At 26.0% G+C, this 15,896-nt stretch overlaps 1 protein-coding gene across 6 annotated transcripts in view; it reads left to right on the top strand.

Moving 5' to 3' along the window:
* The window catches only part of LOC136988925 (N-acetyl-D-glucosamine kinase-like), a 37,598-nt gene that overhangs the window by 3,918 nt on the left and 17,784 nt on the right, over positions 1 to 15,896 (top strand). For 2 of the 6 annotated variants that reach the window (XM_067286945.1, XM_067286943.1), the window contains exons 2-5: positions 658 to 786; positions 7,460 to 7,544; positions 9,171 to 9,269; positions 10,756 to 10,897. In XM_067286945.1, the coding sequence (XP_067143046.1) occupies positions 755 to 786; positions 7,460 to 7,544; positions 9,171 to 9,269; positions 10,756 to 10,897 (358 nt within the window). In that variant the 5' untranslated portion in view covers positions 658 to 754. Of the gene's footprint in view, positions 1 to 602; positions 787 to 949; positions 1,081 to 7,459; positions 7,545 to 9,170; positions 9,270 to 10,755; positions 10,898 to 15,896 lie in introns of those variants that run through there. The other 4 variants (XM_067286946.1, XM_067286944.1, XM_067286947.1 and 1 more) reach the window with 4 other exon arrangements.

Raw genomic sequence — 15,896 nt, 5'->3', positions numbered from 1 at the left:
CACCCGTTATAGTTGCATTTTTTCGTGTAGTTAAACAATATTATCTGGTTGATAAATATTTATCTACGGAATATTTATCATCAATAACGAGAGCTATAATTTAAAAAAGGAAACTTTTTGTTAAATTATTTAATTCTGTTTATGAAAATATTCACATAAGTATGAAAGTAATAAACAATATGACAAGTGTTTAAGGGTGTTCACGTATAGTGAATAACTTAACCGCATTACGTGACCAAGAAAACTTAATCTAATCCAGTTCATATGTATACAGAGATTTATACAGTTGTGAAATGAACAGATAGCGTTACATTGATATTCTCTTATCTTAAACTGGGCGGCTGATTCTTTCACGTTTTCTTTTTCCCTTTTCCAGTTTCTTGATCTTTACTTTTTCTACAATGCCCAGCTTTTAGTAACTTTTTATTACTTTGTAGTTTTAATATTATTTCTATTTCCCAGTTATTATTTTATTTATGTATATTATCATTTATTATTATATATTAAAACTTAAAGTTTCAATGATAGGAAAAAAATTGATTTTATATAATCTGTTTATGAAACAAATAAAAAATATTAAATAATTAATTTAAAAATTATTTCGAACAATTTTTTAAATGTTATTTTTTAAAATTTTTTAATTAAAATTTTAAATAGTAAGAAAATTGTATTAACCAATCAGAAGCGAGAGGTGTCTCGTGCTATAAGTGCGGGATCAGATTTGTGGCAGACGACGTTTTATGGATTCGGAAGTATGTCCGATAAGATATATTGTGGATTCGAAGGGTAAATATAAATAATCCCATATTGTTCGTAATTTATATATTATATATTTAAAATATACACAGTTTAATAATAATGGTAAATTTGAAATTATTTCGATAATAAATGTTTATGTCAATCGATTTATAATAACAATAATAATAATAATAATAATAATAGTGTATTACGTGTTTATGATTAAATAGCACGTGTGATGGTTTGTGGAAAGACAAAAATGGCTTTGTTTAAAGTAAAATCGATAAGAATCATTCTTATTTTGTCTAAGAGAATAATTTCGATAAACCGGCTTCGCCTATGGTAAAAACGTGATTAGGATTTGATTATTTACTGATTTATGCCACATTTATTTTTCCAATTTACTCTTGATTTCTGTGTGTATTATTAATAAACGTTCATGAAATATACATGCACAGTACACATTTTAATTTTTATTTATATATTATATTATTATTTAAATTAAATAAAACTTTGTAAACAAATAGGAATATCATGGATTGTTTTTTATAAATAATAAAATCAAAAGTTATATATGATCATTTACATAAACAGATATATAAGATATTTATTTTTGAATATTAACTATATATTTAGGGACAATTTATTAAAAGTAAAAGTTTCTCAAAAACTGTATGTGTAATTAATGAATGACCCTTTATTTGTAATATGATTGATTTATTATTATTATTATTATTATTATTATTATTAACCTTTATTAACGTAAAAGGCTTTCGCCTGTTACAAGGGACGTGGTTTGGAGCTTAACAAAATAGTCCACAAAGAGTAAATTTAAATAGCACTATTTCAGCTGCCTATGTATCAGAGATTTATAAAATTAAACAGTAACTTAGTTAAAGTGTACAGTATAGCAAATATGATTTCACCCTTTAATATATGTTATTGGGTTACTATCCCTAGTAGTTTATATATTTTTTCTTTAGGAATGATCGTTAGAACATACACTTAGTACATATCGTATTGACTTAAACATTAAAATTGTTCCAACTTTTAGAATTTTGGTTCACGTAATTATATAACTTAAATATAATATTCTTATTCGCTCTATCGAAGATCTCATATAGTTCACTTTCATTGGAAAATTAGATAATATACTTATTTCTAAATTTTGGGAAATTTCTTTTGCTTTGAAACACTCACAAAAATGTAGAATTTAGGTAGTAGTTTATTACATTTTAAACTTATTCAACGAGAAGACCGACCAAACCTACTTTTCCGCTGGGCTATACTTATGATTATTCTATTTTCGTGTTCTAAATAGTTACTTTCTGCTTCAGACAAGTGTGTCGTCCATGTTTCTGTACTTCCAATAATTGAATTCGAGTTTATAAATTCTCTAACAGCGGGATTATATAGTCTATCCCCAAGATCTTGAATGTTCCAGAAGTTAATCAATAAATTTTTGGTGTCACAGTTTGACTTTCTCAAACCTATTTCTCTCTCTAATCCATCCGACACAACCAAATCAACTCCAAAATTTTAATGTTATCCATTTCCTGTTCAAACTCACATGAAACCAGGTTTACTTTGTTTTTATCTTCTATCATTTCTAAAATTAATTTGAGACTATTTCTAAAAAATGGTTTAGTTGTATTATTTCTTTAGAGTTAATATCATAAGTATACATTATATCGTCTTTAATAAAGTAGTCATCTCTAACTAGTATTTTGTTGTTAGCTAATTTTTCTAACTTAACCTTAGATAATATCTGTTTTCTTCTGATTCTGGATCTTAGACATAAGTCTGCTGTTACTATTATTCTTTTCTTTGTTTCATCCACGATATTCGGTCTTAGTAACCAAAATTTTTTAAGTACTAAATTTCTAGCTTTGACTGTTTCCATCATGACTTTTATTATTTGCTTATTTTTATTATTTTTTAGATATTCTAAGCCTACTATTTCTACGTTGTTAAGACCTAGATCTTCTTTGATAAATGATTTAACTTCATCAAGTACATCCACAGATTGAAATGGGTAATTAAAAATAATTAAATTATTTTTTGTGGTCTCGTTTAATGATCTATCAAATTCAAATTCGACTATACCTTTTAAGTTATTGGTAGAGTTTGACCTTGCTTCCAGTTCGTGAATTTTTTGGCCAATTATCTTCATCTCTTCTTTAGCATTGAGGTTGTCTTCTTTCATCTTGTTAATTTCAGATTTTATCGATTGGATTTCTAAGTTTAACAGAGAAAACTTATCCTGGATTAATTCGTAGATTGATTTTAATGTATATCTAGACTCATCGCCACGTTGTAGGTCAGATTTTGTTGCCGGTTCAAAAAAGTCTTTAATAGTTGAATTTCTTGCAGTGCCAAAGGATCCTTTCTCCTCTTCCTCTAGTAGATATTCCTCTCCCGATAATTCCACCAGTTGATTATCCTCCTCAACAACGTTAGTATTTTCCTTGCGAGGTCTTCCTCGCCCCCTCTTTTGCATAATTGCTTGATTAGTTTGGGGAGGGGAACGAGGAAGAGGACCGGGATTTGTTTCGATTCCCGCGATTAATAGTAATCTCTTGATTAATTTCTCAGATAATAAATTTTCTTGAGAATTTATCGTAACTTGAAACTTTATAATATAACTCAATCTATCCATTCCGAAGTCAAACCAAGCACTCTGCAAAAAAGTCACCAACACACCTGCAGTCTGGAACACGCCCCCTTGATTATATAAAAATAAAACCATTTTAAGCTACTGTATTTTATGGCATGTAAGACACAACTTTTGTCTGAGAAGAAGGCTAAAAGATTACTGTGTCTTGTAAGTGAAGTTGTAATCTTCCATAGGTTAATGAATTTCCCAAATGGCTTTCAGTAGGCTAAAGGTAACTTCTACCTAGCGCAAATCTTGAATAAAAATGTTATTGTTTAATTAAACACATTATTATTTTTTGCTAAACTAAGCAGCATTTGCATATATTCATGTAGAATATTTTAATGGTAAATTTTAATTGTAAATGACTTCTTTTAAACTCGTCTTTCTCCCTGATAAATAAAAGCATGCATTCTGATTTTATTTTTTTTTTTTAACCAGAATACGGTAAACATATTTTGGGGTCAAGTGCCAAAAGCATTGTATGGCTTAAATATAATAAATACTTTAAAAAGTATTCTGTGCTAAATGAGGATTCATTTTTATGCTGTAAAATAGATGTGTCAAACTCATTTAAACAACGGGCCATTAATGCGATTTTTAAGAGTGAATTCAACTCAACAATATATAATTGTTACAGCATTGCTTTTATTTAAACATTTATTTTATTTAATGTACATATTTATAAAACTAAAATTAATTGTTTTCACCAAAAACATGCCAGCACTATCTTCCTCCTCCTAGTTTTCCAATATCTGGATTCAAAGACCGAGAACAATCTTCATTATGGCAGATATATGTTTATCAGTTAATCTTGATCTGTAAGCTGTTTTATTTAATTTCAGAGCATCGTGGCCCCGGGCCATGAAAAATTACATCGGGAGCCGCATGCGGCCCGTGGGTCGCCAGTTTGACACCCCTGCTGTAAAATATAGTAATCTATCAGTTTTAATCAAATGTATGAAATTGGCTGTAGTTCATAATTGTAATTATAAAGGAATTTAAATTATCAGAATTTGTATTAAAGATGATATATTAATTGAAAATTATTACAATTCGAAGAAATCCTTATGAAACTTAGTATTTTAATTAACATTGTATTGTTTACATTTATTTTAAATGTTGAATATAGATAGTTGCTCTCTAAAATGATCATATTTTATGATTTTATTTTTCTATCCAGATTAATTGGAATATTTATATCAATTAATATTTTATTGATCCTTGAGCATTGATGGAAAAATCAAGTTCAATTGCCTGCTCAAAAAGAAAAATTTTGTTTAATTCAAATATTGAACATTGAGATATATAAATTTTTTAAATTAATGTCAAATAAATAAAAATGTTTTCTCTTAAAGATAACAACACATTACATAACTTATGCAGTATAAATTCTATACAATGTTTATCTCTTTACAAAAAGAAATTGAGATTTACCAAAAATTGTAATATGAAGTTTATTACATTGGATTCTCATTAGAATATTAATATGTTGAATGTAATATAAAATAATGTCCAAAACATACTTATTAGTTTCTTCTGTTTCCAAGCTATATTTGCATTTTTAAAGTTCATCACTTATTACTTTCTATTCTTAACAACTTTTATTCGGTAACAAAATTTTATAAATTGTTTTTATTCTAATTCAATAAATGTTGTAAATAAATGGTAATTATAATGTTATGAAAACTTCAAAATTAAACTTTTTAAAATTTAAGTTTATGAAATATCCAAAATAAAGAAATTTTATAATATTGATTTCATATATTATTTATAGAAACTATATTTATTTTAAAACATAATATTTTGTTTTATTCTCATTAATTTTTTATAAATGAATTTAAAAACATTATATATCATCAATATTTTTTTTTAATGTAATAAAATGAAAGTAAGGTCTTATGATATTATCAGTATAGGAAGTGAAATGGTTGCTATGTTATATTTAAAATCAAAAGTGTTGTAATTCAACAAATAATCACCTCTCATTGTTTAATAAATATATATAATAAGTTTCTACACTGTTTTTGTAGAAAATAAAATTATAGGTTATAAGGAGTAAGTACAATTCTATGAAGTTTCATTTTATAAATTCCAATACCTTTAATGGCATTCAATGATAAATGACTTTATTATTTTCTCTGAAATATAACATCAATAAAATTTATTTTAAGCTCTTATAGACTTTATAATATTAAAGCTGAGAGTTATGCACATAACACTAGTTTTTTACTAATATATGTTATTCTATTTATTATTAAAATATCAGCAGTAAAATACAAGTTTTAAAATTTTTTTTGAATTTTAAATATATTCTAAAGCAACAGTAATTTTTCCTTTCTTTTGTATTATAATGCTTTTTCTTGTGTATTAATGTAGTTTATTGAATTTTTTTGTATTTGCATATATTAACTTATAAAGATTTCTCAAAACAATTGTAGAAAGGTAATTAAGTCCTAAATTTCATTTTTTACATAATTCTGGAATAGAGCTTTAAATATAAGTCCACCTATTTGTTGATTAAAATTAGGGGCATTAATTATGTGTACAGTTTAAGGGGGAGGAAGTCATGAAACATCTTTCTACATGACAGGGAAAGGAGGAGTGAAGGCATTGTCTATGTGGACTTTTTAGTGGTATTAATGCATAGAAATTTGTTCTTATAAGTCTACTTATTGATACTAGGCTAGTCTTGCATATAACCTATCACTTAGAAAATATTTACAGAACATTTCAAAGTCATTTCTTCAATGTCAGGGGAGTCATTGAACTGTTGTACATATAATTAAAAAGGAAAGTGTTTGCCAAAAGTACATCATTGTACACAATAGGGGTCAAAAGTGGCTCAAAAATTTTATACATAATTAATAGATGGTCAAGAAGGCATCCCAATAGAACAAATTTTACCCCAATTATTTTATTAAGACAAATAGAATTATTAATTAAGCTAAAAAATGGCAATTTAATAAATTCTAATTTGAAAGTAAATATGCCATTTCCCAATCAAAATTTTTTGGAGCAAAAAGAATTACAGAAATCATACATAATTTTTATTAAAAATAATATTTTGATAAATGTTGAATGGGATTTATGAAACATGCAATGATTAATTCAGCAGATTAACTAAATCGACTAGTTTATCCTTATTTTGGTAAAATTGTATTATTAAAGAACAAAATAAATGATAATGTGCTATAAGTGTTAAGAACATCATGCTAACGATTTTAATTTTTTTATATCAATTAGTTTAAAAAATTCATGTATACAAAATAAAAGTAATAATTTTTTCAAGAAGTTATTTTGTAAACTACAGGTAAGTATCTTTTTAAAGGAATATTTTCAACTCTTTAATTTGTGTTTCATTAGATGCATTATTAATAGATTATAGATCAAGCACATATTTTTGGCTAAATAAATAAATCATTACTGTATTTTCTTTATCAAATGGAAATTTTTATATTCATTTTTCATGTGTACTTTTCTTTATATTTAACTAAGAAAACGTGTTTGGTCTTAATAATCCAAGTTTTATAATTTGTTTTAAAAATTGTATGAAAATGCCTATTAATACCAAAAATTAATTTTTCTTAAATAAAATAGAAACTATTTATTAACTTAGCAAGATCTTTTTTATGCTGTTTCTTATCACTGAAGTTTTAACTGCAAATATTGCCTGTAGAAAAATCAGTTTAACAAATTTAACATTAATGTGAAAGAAAATGCCAAATTAACAGAATCAGATAATTTTGTTGACTATTTAAACAAAGAAATTATTTAAATTATTTTTTGAAACTAAATATTTGTCTTTCATATTTTAGTTTCAAGTTAAGTTTTAAAATTTTAATTTATCTGAAAATAATTCAATTAACAAATGAAACGACTAATGCATTCTTAAGTTTTTGAACATTGAACAAAATGGGTACTGTAGAATGTAATTACTATGAATTTATAGGGCATAAACACTAACAAAAATCTATATAGTAATAAGAATCAAATAAAAAGTTTTAAATTTAGAACTTTTTATTTGAAATTTTTAATATACTTTGCTAAATGTTTTTGTTTCAGAGGTGCTACATTTTCTAAACTCTTGCTTCTTACTGAAAATGGAACAGTTTTATGTTGGGAAGACGGTCCAGCTTCAAATCATTTGGTATTTAGAAAATTTAATTTATTTTAATTTAACATCTTAATTAATTAAAGAATACTCAAATTAAAAAAATATTTTAAATGTACTTTTAATATATAATCTTTGTATTATTTGAATTAACATTAAGTTTATATTGTGCAATGCTTATCTAATCTGATGTATCTTTCATTTCATTTAATACAAAAGTTAGAATTAGAACATTGAACCTTTATACATTTACATGTTTACAAACATATGAAGTATATACTTCAATTTGAAATGATTAATGTTTTATTAAAATATAACAAAAAAATGAATCTCTTTCAACTTCATTACTTTTAATAACTTTCAAGGAATGCTTTCTAAAATTAATCTAAACATTTCAACAAATGAAATTAGAAGTTAATGATATATTTTGTCATTGTACTATAATTTATTAGAAATTAATATATTTAAATAATAAAAAATAACCCCAAATTCTTTTAAAATATAACAAAAATCTGCTTTGTTGGTGATCACTCTAAATATCAGTTTTCCCAAGCACTGTCAGATAATTAAGCCCATTGTCAAGAGACATACAAGTGAATCAGCTCTGTAGCTGTCACCTAAAACTTGTTTTATAGATATAAAGAAATTTAAGTGGAAACTGATATTTAGAGTGAGCTCCAACAAAACAGATTTTTGTTACATTAATAAATTTAGTTAAAAATAAATGTATTTTAAAATTAATTAATTTAATCATATCTTTATCTCTAATCAAATGACATTATGGTACATTTATCCAATAAAATAGATTCAAAGTAAATATATATTCTCTGTCATTAATATTTTACATACTGAAAAGCATTTATTTCTTTAAAACCAAGAAGTGAATTTTTTAAAATACTTTCAAACAAAAGAAAATACATTTTTTTATTTTAAATAATTATTACAATTATACTTATGAATTCTTTATAAAATTCTAATGGAAAACTCATGATTTAAGTACCTTTAAAATTTTAAATTATGAGTTTTTCACTAGAATATATATAGTAAAGGAACCATATTTTTTCGCAATAAAATTAAAATGTGATATAATGAGCATGCAATTACTATTTTATATTATCACTGAAATGCCATGTGCATGTTTTAAGTGTTCAAAAAGAGTATCACATGACACAAATAAACAGGAAATGGTTCCTTCCTCTGTAAAAAACATTAATAAAGCAGTTTCTTATTTACTAAGATCTATAATATAATAATATATATATATGTATGTATGTATTTTTACTATAAGGACATAGCTGTTGTAGTATGTCTAGATTGTAGATTGTTAATTTTATTGTCATTTGATTGATACAGTACTTAATTGTATTTTTATGATAGTAATATTAATTAATCATATTATGAAATATATAATATTAAAATAAATTTATAAATAATCATCTACTACAAAATATATTCATAATATATCATTATAATCTTTATAAACAGAAATAGATGATATGAATTTATGATTATATTTTAATTTGTTTGTTTTTAAAATATTTTAAAAGCTTTAACAAGTTTGTATTCAAAATTGAACTAATTTTAAAAAAATATTTTGTATGAAAAAAGAATTTACTTTAATTGTTTGTGAAATTAATTTTCTAATAAATGACTTATGAAAAGTTATTAGGTTTGGAAGAATGTCAAAATAGAATTCATTCAATGATAGAAAGAGCCAAGAAGAAGGTTGGAATTCCGGATGACAAAACATTAATTTCTGTGGTAAATGTGTTTATTCTTTTAAATCTAAAATATATCTAATATGTTGTTTGAATGGTTTTCAGAATCATTATAAATAATTTTAATGCTAAATTAAACCTATTTAATTCTAGCAGTTTTTGTTCTAGTTATTGGATTTTCCTGTAGAAATCTATTACAACAATTGATATTTTATATTTTGTACATGTGATAATTTATTTAATTTATTAAATATATCTATACTAGTGATGCCACGAATAGTGATTTTGCTGAATACCAAATATTCAGCTACGCTCTCGGCCAAAGCACCAAATGTTCGGCAAAATATGTGTACATTTCGTGGGTGACAGGTTACGACCTGTCTCATTGCAGTGGATGCAGTAGCAACGCCGCAGGCGCATTTGTTTTATTTGTGAGTAGATTGTGTTACGACGTGCATTATGTTCATTGTTACATCAAATTGTGTTACTAATAGTCCCTATGACTATTAGTAACACAATTTGAGCTTGAAGCCCAAATTGAGCTTGAAACATGGTTCAACTTTGATGAGAATGACAAATATCTGGTTACCACTTTTCTTGACCCGCGTTTCAAAACCAGTTTCCTGGGATTAGTTCAAATGCAAAGAGCAAAACGAAAAGTTCTTTTAGAAGCTCTGAAAATTAGTTGTGATGAGTACTAGTACCGATGATGATTCTTCTCCACTTCGTAAGAAAAGAAATATCAATGAAAATGATAAAACCATTGAAATACACGACAGTTTCTGAAACTGTTTTGAGGAAGTTGCTACAGAAAATATGCAAAATGATGAGGATGTGGAGAAAAAAGTGCTATTGCAAATGAGATTGATTTTTATATGAAAACTGTTCCCCTAGATCAGATGGCAGACCTTTACAAGTGGTGGTTAGCAAACACAAAATAGTATCCAAGCCTGTCAGAATTCGCTAAGATTTATCTATCGTTTCCCGGCAGTAGTGTATATAGTGAGAGGCTACTTTCAGAAGCGGGTATAGTTTATAAGGAAAAGCGCAATCGTTTGCTATCAACAAATGCTGAAAAAATTGTTTTCATTCATCACAACTTACCACTGATAGATTTTAAGTATTAAATGTATTAATTTGTAATTAAAATAAATACATTTTTGAGTAATATGTGCGTTTTTTTTCCATGATTTGGTATTCGGTATTCGGCCAAATAGTATGCAACATTCAGCCAAATACCAAATATTAAAAAAAGTAGCCAAATAGGTCGAATACCAAATAGTAGCCGAATATTCATGGCATCACTAATCTATACTTTTATTTTGTTTTTGTAAATGAGTAAAAATTTAAACTTTTTTGAAATTAATTTTTAAATGTTTTGAGTTATATTGAAAAATTTACTATTATTAAACAAAAGATATTTTTGCTGATTAAAATATATATATATATATATATATATATACTTTCATTATCAACCAAAAACAAATTTAAATTATAAATTAATATGTTTTATGATGTATAAATTTTAGGGATTATGCTTGAGTGGTTGTGAACAACAAGAAGGAAATAAAAAATTTGAAGAAGCATTTATGAATCGATTTCCTGGGTTAACACAATCACTTACAGTTACAAGTGATACAATAGGTGCAGTGTTTACTGTAAATCCCCAAGGTATTTTCAATATAAATTTCTATATTAATTTTACTTGAAAATACAGTGGAACCTATAAAGTTGACCATCCTTCACAGGTTAACTACTTTTGTGACCAAATTTTCCTAATGCAAATTATTATATTTTACAATTTGACCCCTATCTGTTTTGTATATTGATCATTCCAATCCATACTGTCAAAAGCTTTTTTTCCTGTATTAGTTGACAAGATAGTGATTCATTAAGAAAAATAAGAAATATTCATTCCAAAGCATTTAACTATTTATTCATTTAAGCTCTGTTGATAAAATGAATAAATGCTATAGGCAGCTCTTGGCTTTTCCATAAAAAGGAAAGTCACATGATTATTTCTTCATAGCCCAATATTTCATAAAAAGAGTTCCTACATTATCATTTCAGGAATGTTCAAAAAACAGATTTTCAGTATTCCTTCTTTGAAACCGTGTTTTTTGATTGTTGGACTATGAACCCAAAGTTGAGTTTTAATTAAACACTTGGCTTTATTTCCATCTTTATTTAGTTGATTTTCAATAAACAGCAGAAGCATTGCCATTTATTATAATTAATGATTTCCTTAGATAATAAATAAGTCTGTCGTAGACCTGATGCTTATTATTAGCTGTTTCATGGACTTTCTGAAGAAATAAAAATTAGTCTCCTGTATATATTATTTTCATTATGTTTTAATATATAGTTATTTTTTTTGTTTTAATTTTAATTACATTTATTTTAAATGATAGTTATACAGTATGGTCTGTTGTACATTTGAGAGGCATGTTAGAAGAGATTTGAAGTTGCTGTCTTAGTTACTGAACAAAAGCTTATGAAGTTGACTATGAAGAAAAGGTATAGTTGATAAATTTGTTTGCTAATTATAATGCATCTGAATTATTAGCTTAACTAAACTTAAAGTTTCCAAGATGACAAGTTACCTAGATATTGGAAAAAATATTGTTGAAATAATACAAAGAAGTCTTGTAAATTAAATTTGGAAGAGATAAAAATTAAGAAGACTGAATTTAATAAAGTCAACATATTGATGTAAATATGATTCCAATAAATGGGAGAACTGCATTTTCTATTACAGTTTCAGAATTTAGGCAGTTCCTAAAATATTTACAGATGAATTGAATGTGTCAGACTTTTGTTATTCCAATAGATGGCTGTAAAGATGGAAAAAAATCTTACATTATTGAACAAGGAATAATTAGTCACAAATCATCAGTGATAATATTGACATTCAATAAATTCTTGTCTTCAGTTCAGTGTAAAGGGAAAGCACATGTTATAAGAAGTATTTAATAACGAGGAGTCATATTTTTTCATTGTATTTGGAACGTTTACTTTTGTCACGAAAGAGATTAATTGGAATTAAGATTTCTAAATAGCAATTTCTATTAGCTTTTATGCAAGTCTGAGAGAGAAAACTCAAAATAATTTATGTTTGAAAAGTAAAAAGTCCTCATTATTTTAAAATGTTTTATCCTAAACTACCAAAATTGGAAATGGAACTGTAAAACAGATTATTTTGAATGGTTTGAAAAATGGTTGACAGTTGTAAACAGACTAATTAAATTCAAGACATAACAAACTATTATTCATTATTAACTAAATCAATGTATTCCATATAACTATACATTTTTTCCCCAAAAATAACAGCATTTCCTTAGCTTCTTAATCAAAGGAGTGATCAAGAATTTAAAGCACTTTATCAAAAAATATGAGAAAATCTGACTAATTTGCTACTGCTAATAAGCAGAACAGAATAATAAAAAGTGCTTATTACCTTATTTTGGGTCAAATGAGCACAGAATGAAGTAAAATCATTTTGCATCATCAAATATTTAAAAAAAAGCCGATTTAAGTAATGAAAAAATTAATCAATATCAATTTGACTCCTATGATGATTAATGTGACATCTCATTAGAATGCATATTGAAGCATTGAAATAATGAATATTGAAATTGTCACAGCTGATATATTCATTCATTTGTAAACAGATGGGTCTATATCAGTTATTATTAATACAATTAATTGATCAATGAAATTATTTTAGAGAAGAAATTTATTACATAATATCAGTGTTAAGTAATGATGAAAAAGATGAATAAGAAATTGTTTTATCATCCATAGGAAATATTTGTTATAAAACTGTCTTATTTTATTTAAGTATAACATATCTGGAAATCTTTTAGGTTTTTTAAATGCAACATTTTATTCACATTTATACGGTAAAAAGTAAACTTAATAACTTTAACTAAGTAAACATTGAAATGTTCTTCAACAAAAATTAAATACTTGTATATACTATATATCACTTTTAACTCATTATTTTCCAATGCATAATTTTAACATATATTGAAAATTCATAAGTTTACCAACTACCTATGTTGACTATTTTAACCTTCTCCCATGGTTGTCAACTTCAACAGGTTCTACTGTATTTAAAATATTGTAAACAAGACTTAATGTCAGATCTGAGAGTCTGTCTATATTTTTATACATATTAAGATATTATATAGTTATTTCAAAAATTAAAAATTGCCTAAACACTAATTGTGTAACAATAATGGTAATTAATTATAAGGAAAGGTAAAATTTAAATTGATTTCCTTTTGAGAATTGAAATTTAAATCTTGGATTTCCTTATTAATATAAGGATAGTATTACTGAAAAATGAGATTTTATTATAAATTATCAATAGCATTTCTAATAGTTATGTTGTATAAAATTACCAATGTATTGCACAGATATTGTTGATAAGTGTCATTTTCTTTCAGAAAAAATATATGGTATATACAGTAGAACCTCTATTATCCGGACTAATTGGGGATGAAGGTAGTCCAGATAAGGAAAAATCCGGATAATCGAAAAATAATAATAATTGACAGTGCATATAGTATGAATAATTTTTATTTGTCTAGATTTACATATAGCTTCAATATTAAATTATTTTTTATTAAGAAATTCAATTAACGATTTTTGTTTAAAGCTAGCTGTTCTTTTTGAAGCTGCTAAATTGCAAATACTTTTAAGACATAAGTTATCCTGAGTTACACTCTTCTTAGCTCTCTAACCACTTCATGGCAACATCTAAGCACTGAAAAGCTTCAGAATGTGTAGGACCAATATCTCTTACTTTGCAAATCTCTTCGTCTTCTCGATCTTGTTCATCTGAGGCAGATATTTCTTTAATTATTTTCTCATCATTCAAAATTTGGAATCCAGGATCGTTCGCATCGCAATTTAACCACTCAGTTACATCTTCTTCATCATCGAAATCTGTGCTATTGCTTCCGCAATGTCTACTATACCACTTTCTACTGTTACTGGAATTTATTAATGGTCTTTTCAAAATTTTGTTCCATGCACTCCATCACGTATGTACATAAACAGTGTCGCAATTTGCCAAGTGCATATCAGCAAATTCATACAATTTTTGTTTATGTTGAACAATCCGGATAATTGAGGTTCTACTGTACTTACATAGAAAACATTATTGAATTTTGAAATAAAAAGTATACTCTTAATTATTGAAATGCACATTTTGAGACTATTATCTTATAATTGTGTATTTCAATATTAAAATCTATTTAATTGATAAAGTCTGTTTAATGAAAAAGTTAAATAGAGAGATTAGCTAATATTTTCTAATTAAAATCTTTTTTTTAAAGTTATGCAAAGATGACCAAATTTTAATACAGTCAAACCTTGCTTTTCAAACAATTCAATTCACAAACAAAATTTTGAACCCATATTTGCCTCAGTTGCTTTACTATAACCCAGTTGCTGAACAAGCTACTCAACAAGAACTAGCCACAGATGATCAACTCCCTACACTTCCTATGTTAAAGAAAGTTGATGGCCTAACCAATCAATGACAGAACTATTGATTCAGTGGTTAGTGGCATCAAGATTTGCATTCATGTCAGTAGACCTCATGACACGAATCATTGATGACATTGATTAGGCTGCAGTTTGAAAAAATTGTAGACCTATAAATTTCCACTGTTGTCCATCCATCTGTCTTTCCTTAATCTCAAGAATGCGGATAGATAGATGAAATCCAGACCAGATATGGAAACCTTAGGGTCATAAGGTCCCGATTAACTATATATGAACTTCTGATGCAAACTGGAAGTCGCGTTATTTCAATTCAAAACTTTTTCCCTGAAAGCAGTTAATAGATGACCAGCATGACTATTGTTAAAGGAAAGAATGATGTACAAGGGCAAATCACTACTAATAATTTGAGGTGGAGAGCATATATTTTAAATTAAAAATATGATTAAAAATTGCAGTTTGGCATTGTGATGATGTCACAGTAAATAATTGCTCATATTTAAATTAGATTTCAATACACATATGGGAAAGATACTATTTCAGTATTTTAGTATATGCCGCAGTTGAATCAAAATCAAATTAAATAATAAAAATTGCATTAATTAATATTTACATAATATAAATGGCATCCAAGAATTTGTCTATAAATATGCTTAAGTTACATTAAATAACAAAAATTTATTAATATAATATTATATATTATAATATTAATATCTATTAATACTAAGTAGCCAATTAGTTACAATTAAAAACAGTAATTCAATTTAAAAATAATAAAATAATAATTAAAACTCTGGCCTTTACACGTAAACTAAAATTAAAATCAAAATTAATTAATTACCATATTTACTTGCATATAAGACGATCTTGCATATAGGACGAGGTGTGACTTTAAAGATCAAAATAAAGAAAATTAGATTTATTAATACAATTCTAATCTTATTTTGTTTAATCACAAATAAAATATCAAATGCATGTAAATGCACACATTGTCCTGCAAAAATTACTGGCATTTTAAACTTCAAGGAAAAATCTTGTGAAATCAACAACATAATTTGTTCATGCAAAGCTGGACAATTGGGAATCTTCTTTTGCCAACTCTTAACAGTCAGATTCCCTCTTCATCAATTACACTTATGAGTTTCTCCAAATTCTA

This window comes from Centruroides vittatus, unplaced genomic scaffold, assembly GCF_030686945.1.
Source record: "Centruroides vittatus isolate TY-2023 unplaced genomic scaffold, ASM3068694v2 scaffold_386, whole genome shotgun sequence".
Classification (NCBI taxonomy): domain Eukaryota; kingdom Metazoa; phylum Arthropoda; class Arachnida; order Scorpiones; family Buthidae; genus Centruroides; species Centruroides vittatus.
This window is presented reverse-complemented; position numbering and strand designations above follow the sequence as displayed.